This window comes from Beta vulgaris, chromosome 9 (assembly GCF_026745355.1).
Source record: "Beta vulgaris subsp. vulgaris cultivar EL10 chromosome 9, EL10.2, whole genome shotgun sequence".
Classification (NCBI taxonomy): domain Eukaryota; kingdom Viridiplantae; phylum Streptophyta; class Magnoliopsida; order Caryophyllales; family Amaranthaceae; genus Beta; species Beta vulgaris.
This window is the reverse complement of record NC_079210.1, coordinates 2,247,439-2,265,454: the sequence shown is the minus strand read 5'-3', so window position 1 is coordinate 2,265,454 and position 18,016 is coordinate 2,247,439. Positions and strand designations below refer to the sequence as shown.

General features: G+C 35.8%; 2 protein-coding genes across 2 annotated transcripts; both read left to right on the top strand.

The window, feature by feature from the left end:
• Positions 1-316: 316 nt before the first annotated feature.
• LOC104902628 (uracil-DNA glycosylase, mitochondrial) lies at positions 317-8,135 on the top strand. The gene is made up of 7 exons (XM_048636618.2): positions 317-776; positions 1,901-2,127; positions 5,372-5,530; positions 5,885-5,915; positions 7,006-7,141; positions 7,571-7,654; positions 7,828-8,135. The coding sequence occupies exons 1-7, from the start codon at positions 353-355 to the stop codon at positions 7,892-7,894; spliced, it is 1,128 nt and encodes a 375-aa protein (XP_048492575.1). The 5' UTR covers positions 317-352; the 3' UTR covers positions 7,895-8,135.
• Positions 8,136-9,533: 1,398 nt separating this feature from the next.
• Positions 9,534-17,379, top strand: LOC104902627 (hypothetical protein). The gene is made up of 6 exons (XM_010690469.3): positions 9,534-9,689; positions 13,029-13,299; positions 13,622-13,756; positions 14,418-14,474; positions 16,667-16,801; positions 17,038-17,379. Exons 2-6 carry the CDS (start codon positions 13,033-13,035, stop codon positions 17,101-17,103), a joined length of 660 nt encoding a protein of 219 aa, XP_010688771.2. The 5' UTR covers positions 9,534-9,689; positions 13,029-13,032; the 3' UTR covers positions 17,104-17,379.
• Positions 17,380-18,016: the final 637 nt, after the last annotated feature.

Here is an 18,016-nt window from a genome sequence, read left to right as displayed (position 1 = left end):
TAATTGAATATTAATAAAGTACTCATTGAGACGAATCAAACAAGACCCTACATGTCTATATTTTTTTCTTATATATTGAGAAATATTTAAAAGATAAGATCTTGTAATCTGATCAGATCAGATCAAATCAGAAAAAATAAGTTCAGATCAGATCAGATAAGTTCAAATCAGAAAATTTCAGATGAACTAAACATGACCTTAGACTAATTTTTTAATATTTCGATACGATTTTTGAATTTCGATTTTTTATGAACACCCCGACATTCATGTTGCAACAATTGAGCGCCAAAATAAAAGCAGAAAACCACAACCAGCAATAGCATGTACACAAACATCAAAATGCGTCAAAGAAATGAAATCTCTCCGAATATTTCACCTCCCACTAACTACAACTACAACCGTAGCAACAGTTCATAAACCCCCAATTTTTTCTCTTTCTTCCTCCATCTTCTTTTCCCGCCATAAATTCTCTCTCTTCAATCTTTCCGCCATTAAAATGCCACCTTCTTCCTCCAAAACCCTAATCGACTTCTTCCCCCAAACCAATTCCAAACGTCGCAAAACCACCGACAATGGCGCCGCCACCAGCTTTCCTCCTCCTCGCTCTTCTTCTCTCTCCAACTCCGACAACAATGGCGATTACGTTGAAAACCCTAGCGATGGTGATTCTAACTTCCTCACTGCTGAGCAGAAGTTCAGAATGGAGTTTAACAAATCACTAGCTTTGTCTAAAATGAATCTCCGAATTTGTTCCGAAAAAGTCCAGAATTCTAGAGGTTTCTCTTTATTTACTTCTCATTGTTCTAAATTGTTAGGGCACATTTTATTTTGGTGGTTAAAAGTTAAAATACTACACCCGTTTTATATTTTTTGCAACGATTTGACATAAGGTGTGAGTACAAAGATGTCTAATCGTTGCATATTATTTGTAACGATTTGACATAAAGTGTGCATAGAAAGATGTCTAATTGTTGTAACTAATATTAAAGGGAGGTAGTACACTAATTTTGGAAGTTTTTTTAGTTGGTAAGATGGAGCACCTTACCGAATTGGTACCTCGCAAAGGTATAATTAGTCAGGTTTGTACGCCAGACTCCTTGGAGGGACGGGATAGTAAAGAACCTCACCCTCAAAGAACTTCTATTGTAATTTGATCCCATGACCTTGAAATCATGAGGCCAAATCATTACCATTAGGCCAAGTCTTGTTTGGTAATTAGTATGTTATACCTATAATCACATCATATGTAGAGTTTTCATGTACTACCTTTTTCGAAATGGTAAATATAGTACTTTTTGTAACAAATGTACTATTGCTTTTGCTAAATCTACCACCAAATGTTGTTCAGATTTAGGCATTTTTCCTAATTTTGGTTCTATTTTGTTAAAATTGTTTAGAGTTGTGTTGTGTAAATAGCCTTCCTGTTAATATGAAGAGTTTTTCTGGTAAGATGATTGATTTATGGTATAATTAATTGTGTGACTTTATTTTGAGATGGACTATGAAAATATATTTATTGAAATGCATGAACTTGGATTTGGTGGTGCAATATGAATGTAACTTTGGATTAGAGAAGTGGAACTTTGATTTCTTTTCCTGATTAGGAGTAATGTGCTTGTTCACTTGAGGATGCTGAAAAGAGATTTGCATTAGGAGAAGAATAGGAAAATATACAATTTGTCATGTATATGATGTTTTGAAGCTTTTTTTTTTTAAATCTGAGGTTAGCCTGGAAAATTATGATATTAAGAAGTAAGAAATTGGTAATTGGCATCCAACTTTGCAATCATATGCATGTAATTTGTGTTTTAGTCTATTGATACATGAATGATTTTAAGTGTATATGGCCAAAGAGGTTTTGTTATTATCGTTATAATATTTGTTTATGTAAACTTACCAGTTGAAGGGGGTAATGGCTATGTGAAGCTGAAGGAGCTCCTGGTGGAGGATTCGTGGTTGGGAGCATTACCTGAGGAATTAGAAAAGCCGTATGCTAAGAATTTATGTAAATTTGTCGAGAATGAAATTTGTGGTGGCAAAGTACCCATTTATCCCCCTCAACACTTGATCTTTAATGCTCTGAATTCGACGCCATTTGATAGAGTTAAGGCCGTCATTCTTGGGCAGGTATCCTTCACACGCTATTGCTTCTCACACTTTATGATTTATTTCTCATGCGGAGTTTAATCCTTTTGAATCTCTGTGTTAGCCATATTAGATGCTAAGACACTTCATTTCAACTCTTAAGTCTTACCTACCAACCTATGGCAAATGTTTGCTTACCATCTTTTGTTCGAAGGGTTTGTGTGGTCTGAAGCTTTCAGCTTCATGTTGGACTTCTATTTCTCTTATCAATGCTCTGTCTAGGCTTTTTAACAGCATTGAAAAACATGAATTTGCTTTATGCCATTATCTATATGATCCTACATATGCTACAATTCAGAGACGGAAAAGCCTTCTTATTTTTTTATTGGAATGAGTAACCAATTTTATAGAAATGAAGGCAAGCTGCTGGCCTAATCTTTCTTGGTATACCAAAATTTCTGCATGCTACATACAGTGTGTACATTTGGGAATAACGCTCTTTCAAGTATTGGCGATGCTGTCATATGAAAGTACGTGATTTCATGTTTAAGCCAAATTGGCTAGACAATAATATACTGATATGGAATAGAATTAAAACTCATATCTAGTTTGCTTTTATTATTGTTTTTATTTTTATTCGACTTGATTTAGGTGTTTTTGGGCCTTCAACAAGGTTTCGGGTTGTATGAGTTAATTGTTGGGCTATTTTAGTTCATTAGTTATTTGTCTTGGACTCTTGGTATTTTATCGGACTTTGATTTTTCTAGCTTGTTGGAGTAGGAAGCAAGATAACACTAGCTATAAATATAGAACTAGGATTTAAAACCAAAATTAGAGAGATTGAATTTGAGAGATTGAATTTGATAATTACTTCCACCGTTTTTTTTAGTATTACTATTTTGACTTTTGAATTTTGATACTACTCACAAATTCTACTTTGACCATCTTGTATTATTTACATACAAGGAAAAACATGGTCATGTGTGATCTTGTTATTAAAGATATAATTGTTTTGGTAAATGTGCAAAGAGCAGATAGTAGAAGTGAAAGAAAAGGAGGAACTATTGAGTTGACGAGTTTGTGTTACTTATTTTCAAATTGTTCTTGCGTGAATACTTACCTCTTCTCTCTTGTTGTTTGTGCGCTTCAAAACCCTCTAATTTGTGCGTTTAGGAAACTACCCTTTAGTTTTTGCTTGGGTCTTTTTAGATTCATACCACATACATCAGAAGGAGAGATTCTTATGACTTTTCAACGAGTACGGAAAACTGTATTGGTGATTAGATCTCATGTGTTACAGCCTCAAAACACTTTAATCAGTTAGTTAATAAGTCAATCTTACAGACGATCAAATTTCTTGAATTTCAGTTCTAATGTACTAATACTTATCACTGCAGAATTCATGGTTTATCACTATCATCACTATATGGGAATTTAACATTTCAATTGATACTCAAAATCAAACACCGCGGCCCTTTCTCTCTCTAAATAATTTTCTCTGCCTTCTCTAATAAAAGTGATAAAACCCCCTTTCCCCCAAAACAAACCCTAGGAACTCGCCGGAGTTCTGCGCGCGGCAAGCCACCGGCCTGTTCTCCCGAGTTCCTTTAGTTTCTTTAGTTTTTTTTTGTTGTTTTTCGTTCTTGTCGCTGGTGGTTCTTCGGTTTTCGTTCCTTTGGGTCGGTGGGTCTCTTTGCTCCGATCTCCTCAGTCGGTTTTGGGTGGTGTCCGCCGGTTAAAAACCCCTCCTTTGTTGCGTCGTCGTCGAGTCTCACCCTTTCCTTGGTAGGTTCACCCTTGTTGTAGTATTTCCAACAGCTCCCTCCCCCTCACTTGGTGGTGCGTCGGATTCCTCACCCCTCCCCTGTTTCTGTGTTGTGTTTGGGCCTCCCTCTTCCCCTCCCCCTAGTGTCGTGGCTTTGGGCTTCCCCTATCCCCTCCCCCCTAGGTTAGAGTTAGTCTGAGTTTGGGCATCCCCCTCCCTACCCCCCTGGTTAGTATAACGTGGGAATCCCTTCCCCCTCCCCGGTTTGTGTTGAATTTTCATCCCTTTTGTTGGTGATTATCCGGCTCTCTCCCTCCCTTAGTACGTGTTGGAAATTTGTTAGTTGTTTAGTTTGTGGGTGAGTTAGTATGGGTGTTGAGTCTAAGCTGCTTGTTACTTGTGTTAATTGCTGGAGGTCGTTTTGATCTTGATGTTGGTTCTGGTGTAAGTGATTGGTTAGGAATTGCGTGGCAAGAGGTCTCATGGATGGGGTCAGTTATGTCCGATTTTGACAATCGGACGGTTCTTCGGGATCTAATTGTTGTTAGATCTCAATCTCGCTTGGTAATGATTTTATCAATCATTGCCTTGACAAAAAGAAATCTGAAGGCGGCTCCCCAATTTGATAATTGGGTTTATAGCACGTCAACTCAATCGAGCTTCTCATCAATGGAGAAGCCTGACATACCCTTCCAAAAGGGTATTGAGTCACAAAGGAATGTGACTCTTCCAGGAAACTTTCCTGGATGAAGAATCCCATGTAACAGAATGTCACTGGGATTGGTCTGGTAGCGAGTTTTTAGTCTCGCGATTGCTTTACTGCCCCGTTTGCGAAATCAACCTTTTCCTATCACTCAGTTCGTCAGAGTCATGGCACTCGTCATCTACCAGTAGAAGAGTTTTTCTACAGTTCTCTATCATCTCCGTCCTCCAGATCGAGCAGTTTTATCTTTGTTTACGTTATTTATGTTTTTGTACTAGTTATGTAAGAGCATGTATCGCTCAGCTTAGTTATGTTGTGTTTGTAGGATTGTATTAGCATTAGGCTGTACTTCCTTTGTTTCATTAATGCACATTTTCTCGATGTCAAAAAAAAAAAAAAACATTTCAATTGATTGTAGTTTGGGGACTTTAAATTGCTGTATGTGAATATACCCTTTTAGCATTCAACAAGTAGGTTGATGCCAAGCAAACTGATATGTGCAATGTCAATAAGATACGGTGGCCAAATGTTGAAGTATCCATCGTTAACTTCTCAAAACTCTATTCAAGCTTCCAGCTTTATCTTTCGTAGGAAGTTTTCTTTTACCAGTTGTTATGTTGAACTCACTAGGTAGGTCATCAGCTAAATATATTTGAGATTTTGAGACTCATCTTTTTCTTATTTTCATCAGCTATTCGTTTGTTCATTAATGAGCTTTTTGGCTTTCATACCCTTTTGAATCATGTGACTTCATGATTTGCCTAATTTTCTCGTAAGAGGACATCAAGAGAAGAAACTTATGGTATTTCTTTTGTCAGGATCCATATCATGGACCAGGACAAGCAATGGGCCTTTCTTTCTCAGTACCAGAGGGTATTAAGATTCCTTCAAGTCTTGGAAATATATTCAAGGAACTTAAACAAGATCTTGGATGTTCTATTCCATCGCATGGGAATTTGGAGAGATGGGTTGTACAGGTGATAGTTCTGACAAGTCTGTGGTTAATGTTTTATGTTGCATGTCGTTCGAAGTGTATTTTCTGATCCTAAATCATGTCAACTCATTGTTCATCCTTAAGGATAGCAATAAGATACTAAACACTTCTATGACGGTTTTGACAGAAGGTATTGGTAATCTATATTACTCAGACTCCGCCACTCGGGTCCGACCTGACTATTTAATGAAGTTTTGGTCCAAAATGAAGTGTCAAAGTGTTCATGTCATATTAATGTCGAGGATCCAACACGGTAGATGAGGCAAAATGAAAAGTCTTTGTAACATAAATGTCAATATTAGAAAAGAGATTCTAAATAAGATTTGCTGTACTGCAGGGTGTTTTGCTGCTCAACACAGTCCTCACAGGTAAACTGCCTCATCTAGCAAAGTTTTGTGTCTGTATTAGCTTCTTCATTTCACTGAAGTATTAGATTTGCTTCTTGCTTCATTCCCTTCTGAATCCTTTCTTCTTAACCCCTTTCACATTTCTTGATCAACAATTTTCTTTATGCATCTTGCTCTTCAAGTTATCAGCAAAACTTATCGCAGTTGAACACAAGAAATCTCCCACTACTTTTTCATATGGCCTCCTTCTTAACTCTGTCTAATCTGTATCTACAAGCTAGTTAAACTAACATGTGTCAGAAAAGGACTAGGCATCATAAAAGCAGAAGTGCAAAGATTGATAATATTCAAACTGATGGCAAGATGCTGATGTATAAGATATAAATTAGCAAGTAGATGATCAATTACCAATTCACATTGTACATGTCAACTCTCCCATTTTGTTGCTCTCCATAAGAATCATGTGCAGGAACCGTAGAGCAGTGAATGTTAAACTTATTATGGACATCAGAGAGCGATGCATGTTGATTTTGTATATAAGTGTATTTTGGTTTCTCGAGATGCTATTAATTGAGGAGAATGACCTGTAGAGAGCAAAGTATATAGGTTAAGAGTTATATTGAATAAGGTTGAGTTCAATATGGTGAAAGGATGATAATTGATGGTCAATCTATGTGGATAGAATTGCAAGAATTTGATAGCTAAAGCAAAGTGGTCTCTTTACATTATTCTGATAGCAGTCACTCCAGATTAAGGTGGCTACAACTACAAGTCACTGGTTAGCAGTACCAAGGGATATTTGTTGGTCACTGTAACAACGATGGAGAACCTCCCACAAGATAACCTTCCCAGAATTAATGTGATTTGATAGACAGATTAAGAAGCGATAATTTGGGGGGGGGGGAGAGGGATTATTTCTAACATTACAACTTACTTGCACATCAACTGGCCTGATAAATGGTTCCCTAGAACTTACCTTTGGAACCCGAGAGATTTTTCAAGTGCAGAAACTACAGAAGTCTTTCCTGTAATCTTGAACTCCCAAATTGAACCTTCATGTTATTCACATAAATCTGACTTATGTTTGTTATCTGCTGTCTTATCCCGTCAGTTAGGAATCATCAAGCTAACTCTCATGCTAAGAAAGGTTGGGAGCAGTTTACTGATTCTGTAATACGAACAATATCTGAAAAGAGACAAGGCGTTGTATTTATTCTTTGGGGAAACTGTGCTCAAGAGAAAATCAGGTATGTTTCCCAGCTCTGTACTACACTGAGTAGAACTTTGCGCAAGTCATCAGTCACTTTGTCTACATGATATTACTTTGGTGTGAAACTACATTTTTCTGCAAAGTATAGGCCCGAGTAAACCTGAATTTGTTTCTTTTCCGTGTTTTAAATGTAGCTATTATCTGAGTTTCTTCTATGATTTGTCTTCTAAATATTGGCATTTGGCACTTTGGCAGTCTGCTTTTGTTAATTGTCTTGGTTGCACTCTGTTTTATTTCTGTAGATGCGTTTTTGTTTGGAGGACGACCTCATTCTTGAAGCATATATTACTGCTTATGCTGTGTAGTCATGTTGGGGAAACCTTAAAAAATATAAATGACAGGAAAATGAACCGAATTTGCAATTTGATACAACATTTATAGTGGTAATGTATAAATTTTTGTACAGGTTGATTGATGAGTCTAAGCACCATATTCTTAAATCAGCTCATCCTTCTGGTCTTTCTGCGAACAGAGGTTTCTTTGGATGCAGGTACTGTTTTCTGTTTATATTGACATTTGAATATTTGATGGTAGCATCATTATCAGATTTTCAACTCCAAGTCCTTTCTCAAAGGAAATACACAATATAGCAATTCTAGATTGTGGGGAAAAGGGGGAAGAGAGCTAGACTAATGGTTTGCTAATTACCAAATGCTTGAACAGGCACTTTTCGCGGACAAATCAGATTCTAGAACAGAATGGGGAAATACCCATCGACTGGCAGTTGTGAAGCGGATAATTATAAACCTTATGCAATGAGTGGGGCTAATTGGCTTGTCATTTAGCTTTCATTATGGTCTCAACTGTTGTATTATTTTGCATCAGCCCCCTTATTTTTGCTGAATATCTTTTGGGATGGACACGGAATATTTTGTATGCTATTGATGGCATGTGCATGGAACAATGACTTGTGCCTGAAGCTGAATGAAAGCAAGCTCTTTGGTCTTATAGCAGACCAAGCTTTTGACTTATTTCTAGTGATCCTTAACAGAACTTTTGCCAGTAAGGCTTTATCGACTTATGGTACATCTGTTTCTGTGCGAAACGAATGTCAATGACTATCAACCTAACAAGGCTCCCATTTAAAACTGTTGCCTGCAACTCAAACATAATATTAGAAGAGTTGCGCGAGAAGGCAAGAAAAATCGAGCTATTTGGTTTCTGCCTAAACTCGCAAGAAAAATCAAGCTCTTTGGTTTCTGCCTAAACTCGCAAGAAAAACCGAGCTCTTTGGTTTCTGCCTAAACTCACATTTTGGAGCTACTCATAGCTAAAACCGTTATATCCCCTTATATGCTTTCTTTGCTTGGCTCTGATTACTCGTATTCTAGTTGAAAGATGCACACTAGAAAGAACTTTAGCTTCTGTATTAGCAAGAGTATTGCAGCTTATCTAAAATCTTCATTCAAATATCATTGGACCATTTTCTAAGTTGAGTAATTTGGAACTTCAAGTTTGTATATTTCCCTTGTTGATATTCCTTAAACGAGGATTTCAAAGAAATACAACATTAATATGAGTGATGTAAAAATTTAAATGAAAGCTTTTGCAATTATGCAACTTAAAGCTAAACTTCTCAAGAAAATGAGTTTCAACTCGATTGTATTTTTGGATTTACTCATTATAATCGCAATGAGTATTAGAAAACAAACTCCATCGGTTCATCCTTAAATAATTGTCTTGTTTGACTTTATGGTTTCCAATATACAACTTTAACCATCATCTTTACAATTACATATTACTAAATATCATCATATTTTGATTTATTGGTATTCTACTTTGAGATGATATTAGTAAGAGCTGCAAAATTCATCTCAGTGAATTTTTACAACATAATTGTAGATTTTGACACGAAAAGTCAAAGAAAACAAAATAAAAGTAATTTTTATACGAATGTGACATGCCAAGTTAAATTAATTTCAAAGGTGGGATAAATATACAAACATGACTAATTTTTCAAAAGAAAACAACAATTATTTTCATTTATTTTTTTTGAAAGAATTCGTTAACGGAAACTTAATTCATTAAATCACTTGAAACAAGACTTACAATAGAGTCCGGAAAATCATCTATCTACACGCATTTCCCACCCTCCTATTGAAAGTGAGCTAACTCATGTGCAACACGATTCCATGAACGTTTAACAAAAGACCAACTTACAAAAGTAAAAGAAGGAACAATATTAAAAATTTCCTCAATAACAAGATGAAAATCACTCAGACCCTTGTGAAAGAAAAAAAAAAAAAAACAAAGAAGAAAGCGTAAAATTCCTGGTTTGATAGCATCCACAAAAGCAAGTGTTAGTTGCCCCACGTACCAAAATTTCTCTCACACCCTTCTTCTAATTATAAAAAAAAGTAATAATCAACGGTCGATAACTGTCTTGTTGATTTTGTTGTATTCATGAAAATATAAAACAAAAAGAAAATGATAAAATATGAGGTTCTCTTTGTCTTACTTCTTCTTCTTTCTCTCTCTGAATCAAAGAATCATAGTCTTCCCTCGTCTTAATTTCCTCTGTTCAGGTACACATGATTAATCTATTATTTCCTCATTTATATTTCAATCTTTTTATTTTGTTGGGTGATTACGATTACTTAGGCTATGTTCTTTTCGGCACAGTTTCAGTTCAGTTTAATTTAGTTAAGTTCCGTCTAAAAGAACATGACCTTATTCCCTTATACTTCCTCCGTTTCTAAATAAGTGCAACATTTGCACAGTGTTTACTATTCACAATTTAAACTTTAATTAGCTTTGGCGATTTACATTTTAGGAAAAACATAGTAATGGGGGATCTTATTAGATTCGTCTTAATGTGAATTTTTTTAGTATCAACTTTTTATAATTTTTACTTATTGATAATTGAAGATATTAATGGTTAAAATAATGCATTGGCAAACGTGAAAACAAGGAGTGTTGCACTTATTTAGAAACGGAGGAAGTATAATGTTATTAGTTATTAGTGATTGTTTTTGTGATGAGTTAATTTGTTCACACATGCATCTTATTTGTTACATCATTTTGTATACTCTCATGGACTAGGTGGCCAGCTATGTTACTCAGACACGGATTGAGTGTCTACTCGGATATGGGTGTCCAAATGTCGACTCGGCTATTTTGTAGAAAAAAAGTCAAGTTCTTAGTTTAAAAAGTAAAGTGTCGTGTCGGACACGACACGACATGACACCCCGTCTTTGAGGTAAATGAAGGTGTCGGAGTAACACTGGTGGCTAGTATAAAATTTATGAAAATTTGATGATTAAGGAAATTCGTGCTAACAAGATTCCATATGATTATATATTTTTCTATTGTTCTTATCATTGTTGTTAAAATCCCGATCCGAATCTTACGATTCTACGATTTTACGATCCTGGAGGATCTCACCGATCCCGATCCTACGTAGGATCTTAATTTTGTAGGATCTTTCGATCCTGCTCAACCACAAAAAATCAAATGGTAGGATCTTAACACGATTCTACGATCCTACGACTCTACGATCCGATCCTACCATATAAAAATCATAAAGTAATTTCACATATTATATTTCTCCTATTAGATTTTGGTCGCATGTTACTTCAATCTTATTGTATTGAAAAACTATCATCATTTGCTAACTAAGAAAATCATTATTAATATGTGTAAATTTTTAACATGAGGTTCTCACCATATTTTAGTATAATTATCTCTATTTCACCGAATTGTAGGATCTTACGATCCTACGATCCGATCCCACCGATTCGATTCTACCAGCCCCTACGATCCAAAGTAGGATCCCGATCCTGATAACATTGGTTCTTATAGATTTATGATAATTTATAATTAAAATTATGGTTATATGACATTGACATTCTACATGATTGAACATCAAAATGGAAGGGAGGGAGTACAAATTATGCTATTTAAGAAGGAAATTTAGTATGAGGGTGTACCTTTGAATATTACCATGTCTTCTATATTGAGCTCTATTCTATAGAAATGGCAATTTGGGTTAATGGGTTGGGTTCGAATTTGGTTTTAGGTGGATTTCGAGTTATGTTCTAAATATGTTATAATCATGTAAAACATAATATAATACATGTTTCAAAGGACCAACTCAACCAAAAATTTAACTGTGTAATTGATCATCCAGGAATAGTATTATACCCTATCATGATCCTTCACGCACGAACCTTTTGAGTTTGAAGTGTTGATGCAGCACAAACCTACCTCCTTCATACTTGGCGCTAGATATTCCACGAAAGGAGGGGTGGATGAAATATGAACCCGTGACCTTCTCATCACGTTAGCTCCGATACCATGTCAAAGGATTAACTCAACCAAAAGTTTAAGCTGATGGTTGGAGCCCTAGGAATAGTTTTAGACTCTATCGATAAGTTGTGATGATTGGGTCAAATCAGACCGAATTGGGATTGTTCTAGTTTGCATAGGGCTCACATTTCCCTCAATATCTTTATGTCGGGTTTCAACTGTGTCAGAGTTGGCCTGTTCTATATCACATCTATACATTTTGATCATTAGTTGTCTACTACACCTTGTGTTCCTTAAATCTTCAATATTAGTGTAGCAATGGAAACAAGGAAAAGAATGGAGAATCTGAAAATGGGTCTTTAATAAATTGTTGGGTAGGAGAGACAAAGTTGGTTAGAAATGTAGGTGTAATTTCCATTAAGTTGGGTAAGGGAGGGATTGCTAGAAAGACATAGAACAAAGAAGAGAAGAACTTTTAAACCGGACTAAAACATAAAGAAGGAAGACATTTAAGGAGTGAAGGGATTATATTTTGTGAATCATTTTCAATGAGGATGCAAATTTGTACTTCTATTAAGTTCGACAAATTTCTACTTTCAAAAATTCAGCTTGGCCTTGTTTGGTAAGCAACTGCATGATTGTGCGTTACCAATCTCATGATTAGTAGTCAGGCTTAAATATCAATCAAGATTCTTCGATCTCTGCCGATAATCTGGGTGTTATCCGCAATCGCTACCTTGACTTTGAACTTGGCCATGACTAATATGTGGGTACAGCAAGCTCTTCCATATCGATATCCTCTTTGGTTGTCCCTGCATTTCTTTGTTTCTTCTTGATATATTGCTAAAGCTTGATACATCAAGCAGGGATTGGAATAGTGATCTATGTAAATTTGTATTTATCTTCATCCTTTGCTTATGTGTTTCTTAGGATCCCATCAACTCATGCATGCTGAGTGATGACATGTCCGTTGATTGTTTATGATCAATGTGGTAGAATTATACTTTCCAAGCAATCAAGTGTTTCAAAGTATTTCAGACAACTATCTGATGAATGTATTCTTCCTTAAGAGTCAAGTCTCCTGCGAGGTCCGAGCCCAATCTTCTGACTTGATAGCTAAGTCATGGGTAGTCTTAAAGATTCATCAAAATCCCAACATGTTGCTCAGACATATCTTTCAAGCACTTTTGAACTTTTTTCTTTGGCTAGAAAAATATAGCCCACTTTCTGGACTTGTTGCAACAGAGCTTTCTATTTGATGTATTGGCAGATATTGATCCAATATGGAATACGCGGGACAGGATAATGACTTTGAATCTGCTCCTACTATTTATCTTTTGAGTGACCTTGTTGCCTACTGTTAGTTTATTGCAATTTCTTTATTATACTTCTTTTGGTAGTACATTGCTGGAGTGTCAACGTTTTTACTAGCTGCGCTGCTCCTAAATCTGAAACTTTTGGTGCTACCTTGAAATGCTGGCCTAGACAAATGTAGCATGCTCCATATGGACAATACATATTTGATGATTATGCATATCTTATGCTGGATTGAATTCATATTCTTAACTGTAAATTTCATGGAAACATGTTTTAACCGGTGCAAGATTTAATTGCAGAGGTATGACGAGCATTGCAACAACCCATTCCAGTATATGGTCTGGGGCTCAACAATGTTTTACCGGAAGATTCAGTGAAGGCAGAAGACAGGGATATACGGGATCATCACTTCATTATAAATCAAACTTTTCTCCAAGCCGTGACCTTATCTACATCAATAAAGATGGAAAACATCATGTTGTTTGTTCCAGCTCATTGAATAGAAGCGATCCAATCGAGCCAGAGGATGAAAACTCAGAGAAGAAATCATCAAAGCCTGAAAACCAACCGGTATATATTGATTTTCTTTTATGATGGGCCAAAAGGACCAGGAAAGAAGCATATTAATTTTGACTTTATGAAATTACAAAGTACAGAATAACTATGACCCAAAAACAAATCCATCATGCACAAATATTATTCTAATGACCTTTTCTGTTCCATACTGATACTATGGAAGTAGCTAGATTATAGGTCCTTTCTTGCTTCACTTTAGGTCTTAAAAATAAATGTTTATAACTGTGTTTCTATGGGGTTAACTGACTGTTGAGTGCCTTGTTTTTAAAGGGAATTCTTCCAAGTAAAAAAATTTTGTGCTGCTGAGTTTTTGCAGGCAAGCAGTGACAGTTTTAGGGACAATCTGGAAAAAACTATTGGAGTGGATGACTCCAAGTTCAATGGAGCAGATCTTGCAGCTCTTATAAGAAACAAATATGGAAGGTCCTATGATGTACAACTTATAAAGAAGGTATCTCTTTCATTTTACTAATTTAACAAGGATTCTTCTAGTTTTTTTGATTCAAGACAGTTTTATGTATGAAATTACATGACTATACGGAGCAAAACCTGATCCCTTTTTGTTCCCTTTTCTTTTGATAAGGGTGTTTTCTCTTCTCCTGAAATTATCTTACTTATCCAAACAAAACAAACATCTGAAAACAACAGTGTTTAGTCTTTTCTGGTTGACATTATGACTTATGAGTATTCGGATCTGACATCTATATACTTTTCACTTTCAACTCTATCAGGCTGTAATCTATAACATCATTTTAGAAAAAGAAATTAAATTGGATGGTGGGGTGATAAATTTTCTTCAATTTTTGTTTGATTTTCAGTATATTAAACATCGTTCTTTTACTTATGGAATTACTTCCACTGCCCACTCATCAGTAGCTGTGCTTTCCTAGGTGCTCAACTAAATGAGTTTTGACCAAGGAAATGGGCGGGTAACCAAATTAGTGAAAATTCCTCGCTTTAGGCTTGAGTAATCAGCATGGCTGTACTTGTTGAGCCAGCAACCTACCCTGAATTATTAAGGAATGGCATTGTATTTTCTTGGGTTCATTTAAAGTGCTTTGTTTTAGATTTCAAGGGCATTATACTTATTGTTTCTTAGTGCTATTATGCAGGAGTTCATGGGGAGAAACCTTCTTGCTATGAATGTTATGTGGAAGTATAGGGAGCAGGTACAAAAACATTTTCTTTAACGTTTCAGTGCAGCAGCTTCTTTTTCTAACCTTTCTCCATTATCATACCATGAGAGTCGTACTTTGTGTCGTGATGTCTTGGTAGCGGCATGTCTGCTTAAGCTCATCGCTGTTAATTATATTATGATTTGGACAATATCGTGCCTCTTTGTCTAGTTCATACACAAAAATCATTTACTTATTTAATATGGGTAGACTCACTTAATGGTTGACAATGTTGCTAGATTACTTAGATAAGTTTGGATAAGGTGTAAATGTTAAGTTGGAGGGATATGTTAATTTCAAATGCTTGTAGTTGTATATGTCAGAGAGAATAAGAGAAGATGCTATGTTGGACAAGTGCGAGTTGGCATCTATACAGTAAATTGATCTGCTTTTTGAGAAGATTTTCTACTGCCTCTTTGCAAGTAATAAAGCATGGGATGTTACACATCCTAAGATGCGCAAAGAAAGGTTGTGAAAGAGCTTGCATGTAAATAAAACCTCTGAGAACATACCCTTCTTGTGGAGCATCGTGAAGATTTTATCTAGTGAAGTATTTGTCACAGAATTCTTTGTTTGGCTTCTGCACTTATAGCTTTGACTCTTTGTCGTTTGTCCTATTAGTATGATCATGAGGGACCGTGTCTTGATGACCATGCAAGGCATCAGAATAATTATCCTCCCTGTATTAGTTATGCTGGGTGAGAGGTGAGACAAGCAAGGCAAAGATGGTAATGCAATGGGAAAGCTACTTATGAATATGTCAGCACCGGTCTTTTGGGAAATGCAGAATGCTTTATTTACTAGTGCATGTGAGGACTTGGTTCAGAGTGCAGTATAGTGCCGATCTTTGCTTGGGCCATTTCGTGAAGATCTTCAATCCAAACGTTCGCATCTACTCCATCTTCGTCTAGAGCAAGTTACATACCTGGGCTGCAGAGGAATGTATGCAGGTTGCAGCGGACCTGCTACCTCGAAAACAAAGTTCTTACCGAGACCAAAGCCGGGCTCGACAAAATAGAAAGTTTCATGGTACGTCGTCCACGGGATTTGGGAAGTGCCTTTGCTTCCCATCCCTCTAGAACTAGAAGTAGAACAAGTGCTCTTAGCCTTTTGCTTGACAGTAGGACTTGTGTCGAGAATGGAGTTACAGGAACAGCCGTCTGATAGAAAACAACTCACATTCGGTTCAGAGAGCAATTCTTTTGCTGATAATTCTTCGTTCCCTTCTGTGTGAATTCCCTAGTAGCGAATAAGGTCCAGAAATTGCTAGAAGTGAATGCAGAAAGTATGACATTTTTTTGTAATGTATTTCACCAGAAGGCTGGTGTAAGATTGAAAGAAGAATGTTGGAGAGTACCAACTTCTCAAATGTTGGTTAGCTTTAAGGGAATCACTTTAATATCTTATCAATTACTTAGATTATAATCAATCAAATCCCCCGAATTTTCTGTAATTCACTTTTTTTTTTGTCCATCTCATGTTTGCCAGTGCATTCTTAGCCATACACTGAAAAATGATAACTGTGTTTTATGGTGTGACATTCCTAATGTCGCCTAAACTTTAAGGCACAGATCCTCTGCTGCTATTTTGCAGGTTGGGAAAATTAACATTATTAGATAGCTACAGAAGTCAGAGAAGGATGGAATTATTGAAACCTAACATGCTGTTATTAGGTACAATTAGCCTGAATTCGGTAACAGAAAGCAAATCAAATTTTGAAACGGAAAGGCTTTGAATTTAGAAACTTGCTTTTAAGCATTATGCTGATTTTCATCTACACCTTGTGTCTGTTGTCTGTTCTACAGTTATGTTTGTATGTGACCCTACTGTGACACGGAACGAGCCCCTTGTATAAAACCTCTGGTTGTCCTGTTCCGTGTCATTCATGTTAGAGGGGTTGATGCCATTATAATGCTTAGAGTAGGCTAATCTGGAACAGCTTTTCATTTCCGTGCTTGAATGAAAACCAAGGAACCGATATAGATAAATTTCCTATGGTTTAAATGTTGGTTGGCATGGCAATAGTTGCTTTAGGCTTAAAGCATAGCACTTTTCTGGTGGATCAGTCTTATACAGTTGCATCAATTCATCAACTGTGCAGATAATAATCCTATTTTTCAAAAAAAAATTCTTGTTCATAGACAGCTAAGGTTTTTTCTTCTTGTTTTTGTATACTATTATCTCAGAGATCATTTCCATTAAGTGAAGAGGAATACATATTGAGGCTTGATGATGTAGCAACCAATTTGAAATGTTGGGGAGCTGTCTCACATATCCGAAACAGCCTCGCTAAGTTGAAGGAACGACCACGGATTGGAAAGGTATCAAATTTTTTTAGTTCAAGAACTTAGTTGGTTTTCATGAATGCATCAATATATATGGAACTATGGAAGGATTTCTAAACATTTATACAATAAGAACTACCACAAAAGGAGCATGACACAGTCATCTTATAAATGATTCTACAAAGTTGATGTGATTGATTTATCTTTTAGTAACTGTTTTGGGGAAGGAGTAAAGCAAACTGAGGCTGAAATTGTTGTTTCTTATGCTGCAGGCTGTAAGCATATTCATAGACATGGACGAGTCCGGAGCTCGTTCGAATGAATGGATCTACAAATGAGATTTGTAACTGTGAAAATGGTGATCTTGGATGAGATCAGTCATTGGCGTGACCCTTTTTTGTGGAAAGAATTAGCCCTCAGAGAAGATGAGGCAAAGATGATGGTGAAGTTATATTTATTTGCACCTTGTTTGGCTGCAAAATCTCTGATCTATTAGTTTTCTTTATAGCATATAAAATGTATATAGGATTTAGAATTTAAGCAACACCATATATTCAAAAAGTTGTTGGATTACAGCATTCCATGACCATCATTTGTGGCCATTTAAAATTTCACCCTCATCCGTGAACCAAATCTTAAAATTTGTACATTTATATTTTTTTTAAAAATGACTTGTAAAAAAAGAGTTGCTTTCTCAAACTCTTATTTTCTAATATGAAATCTGAATACAAATATCATGAAACTTTTTCCAATTTGGGTTATGTAGGGGGCCACAAAAGCACTGGCGTAGGCGAGTTCAATTGCATGTCTTGACTCTTGAGAATTACTCCCATAATTTTTTTTAATAAATTCTCTTTTTTTTTTGCACAATCTCTAATATATATGTTTGATCACTCATATATTAAATTATGTATTACTAAAAATTATAAAAAAAATTGAAAATCAGAATATACACATTAAGATGTATACAACAAGATCATACATAAGTGTGTTTCTTTATATATATATTGGTGAGAATTCATAAGTGTGTTTCTTTATATATATATTGGTGAGAATTCATGATCGAAGTTCACAAGTTTGACTTTGAAAAAAGAAATGGAACTCGATTGTGTCCATGTTAACACATGAATGATTTGCTAAAATAGTTTAGACAAATAATATAACAAATAATCATACTTTTGACCTCGTGATCATAAGCATATGTACTAAAGTTTTAACCATTAGACAAAGTAATACTTGATGTTATTATTT

What these genes read in the sequence shown, in the direction of transcription:
- LOC104902628 (XM_048636618.2), top strand. Translation starts at nt 353, where the DNA reads ATGAAATCTCTCCGAATATTTCACCTCCCACTAACTACAACTACAACC. An exon ending in AAAAGTCCAGAATTCTAGAG is followed by an intron (nt 777 to 1,900) that starts GTTTCTCTTTAT and finishes TAAACTTACCAG; the next exon opens with TTGAAGGGGGTAATGGCTAT. An exon ending in AGGCCGTCATTCTTGGGCAG is followed by an intron (nt 2,128 to 5,371) that starts GTATCCTTCACA and finishes TTCTTTTGTCAG; the next exon opens with GATCCATATCATGGACCAGG.
- LOC104902627 (XM_010690469.3), top strand. Translation starts at nt 13,033, where the DNA reads ATGACGAGCATTGCAACAACCCATTCCAGTATATGGTCTGGGGCTCAA. An exon ending in TGTGGAAGTATAGGGAGCAG is followed by an intron (nt 14,475 to 16,666) that starts GTACAAAAACAT and finishes CTATTATCTCAG; the next exon opens with AGATCATTTCCATTAAGTGA. An exon ending in AACGACCACGGATTGGAAAG is followed by an intron (nt 16,802 to 17,037) that starts GTATCAAATTTT and finishes CTTATGCTGCAG; the next exon opens with GCTGTAAGCATATTCATAGA.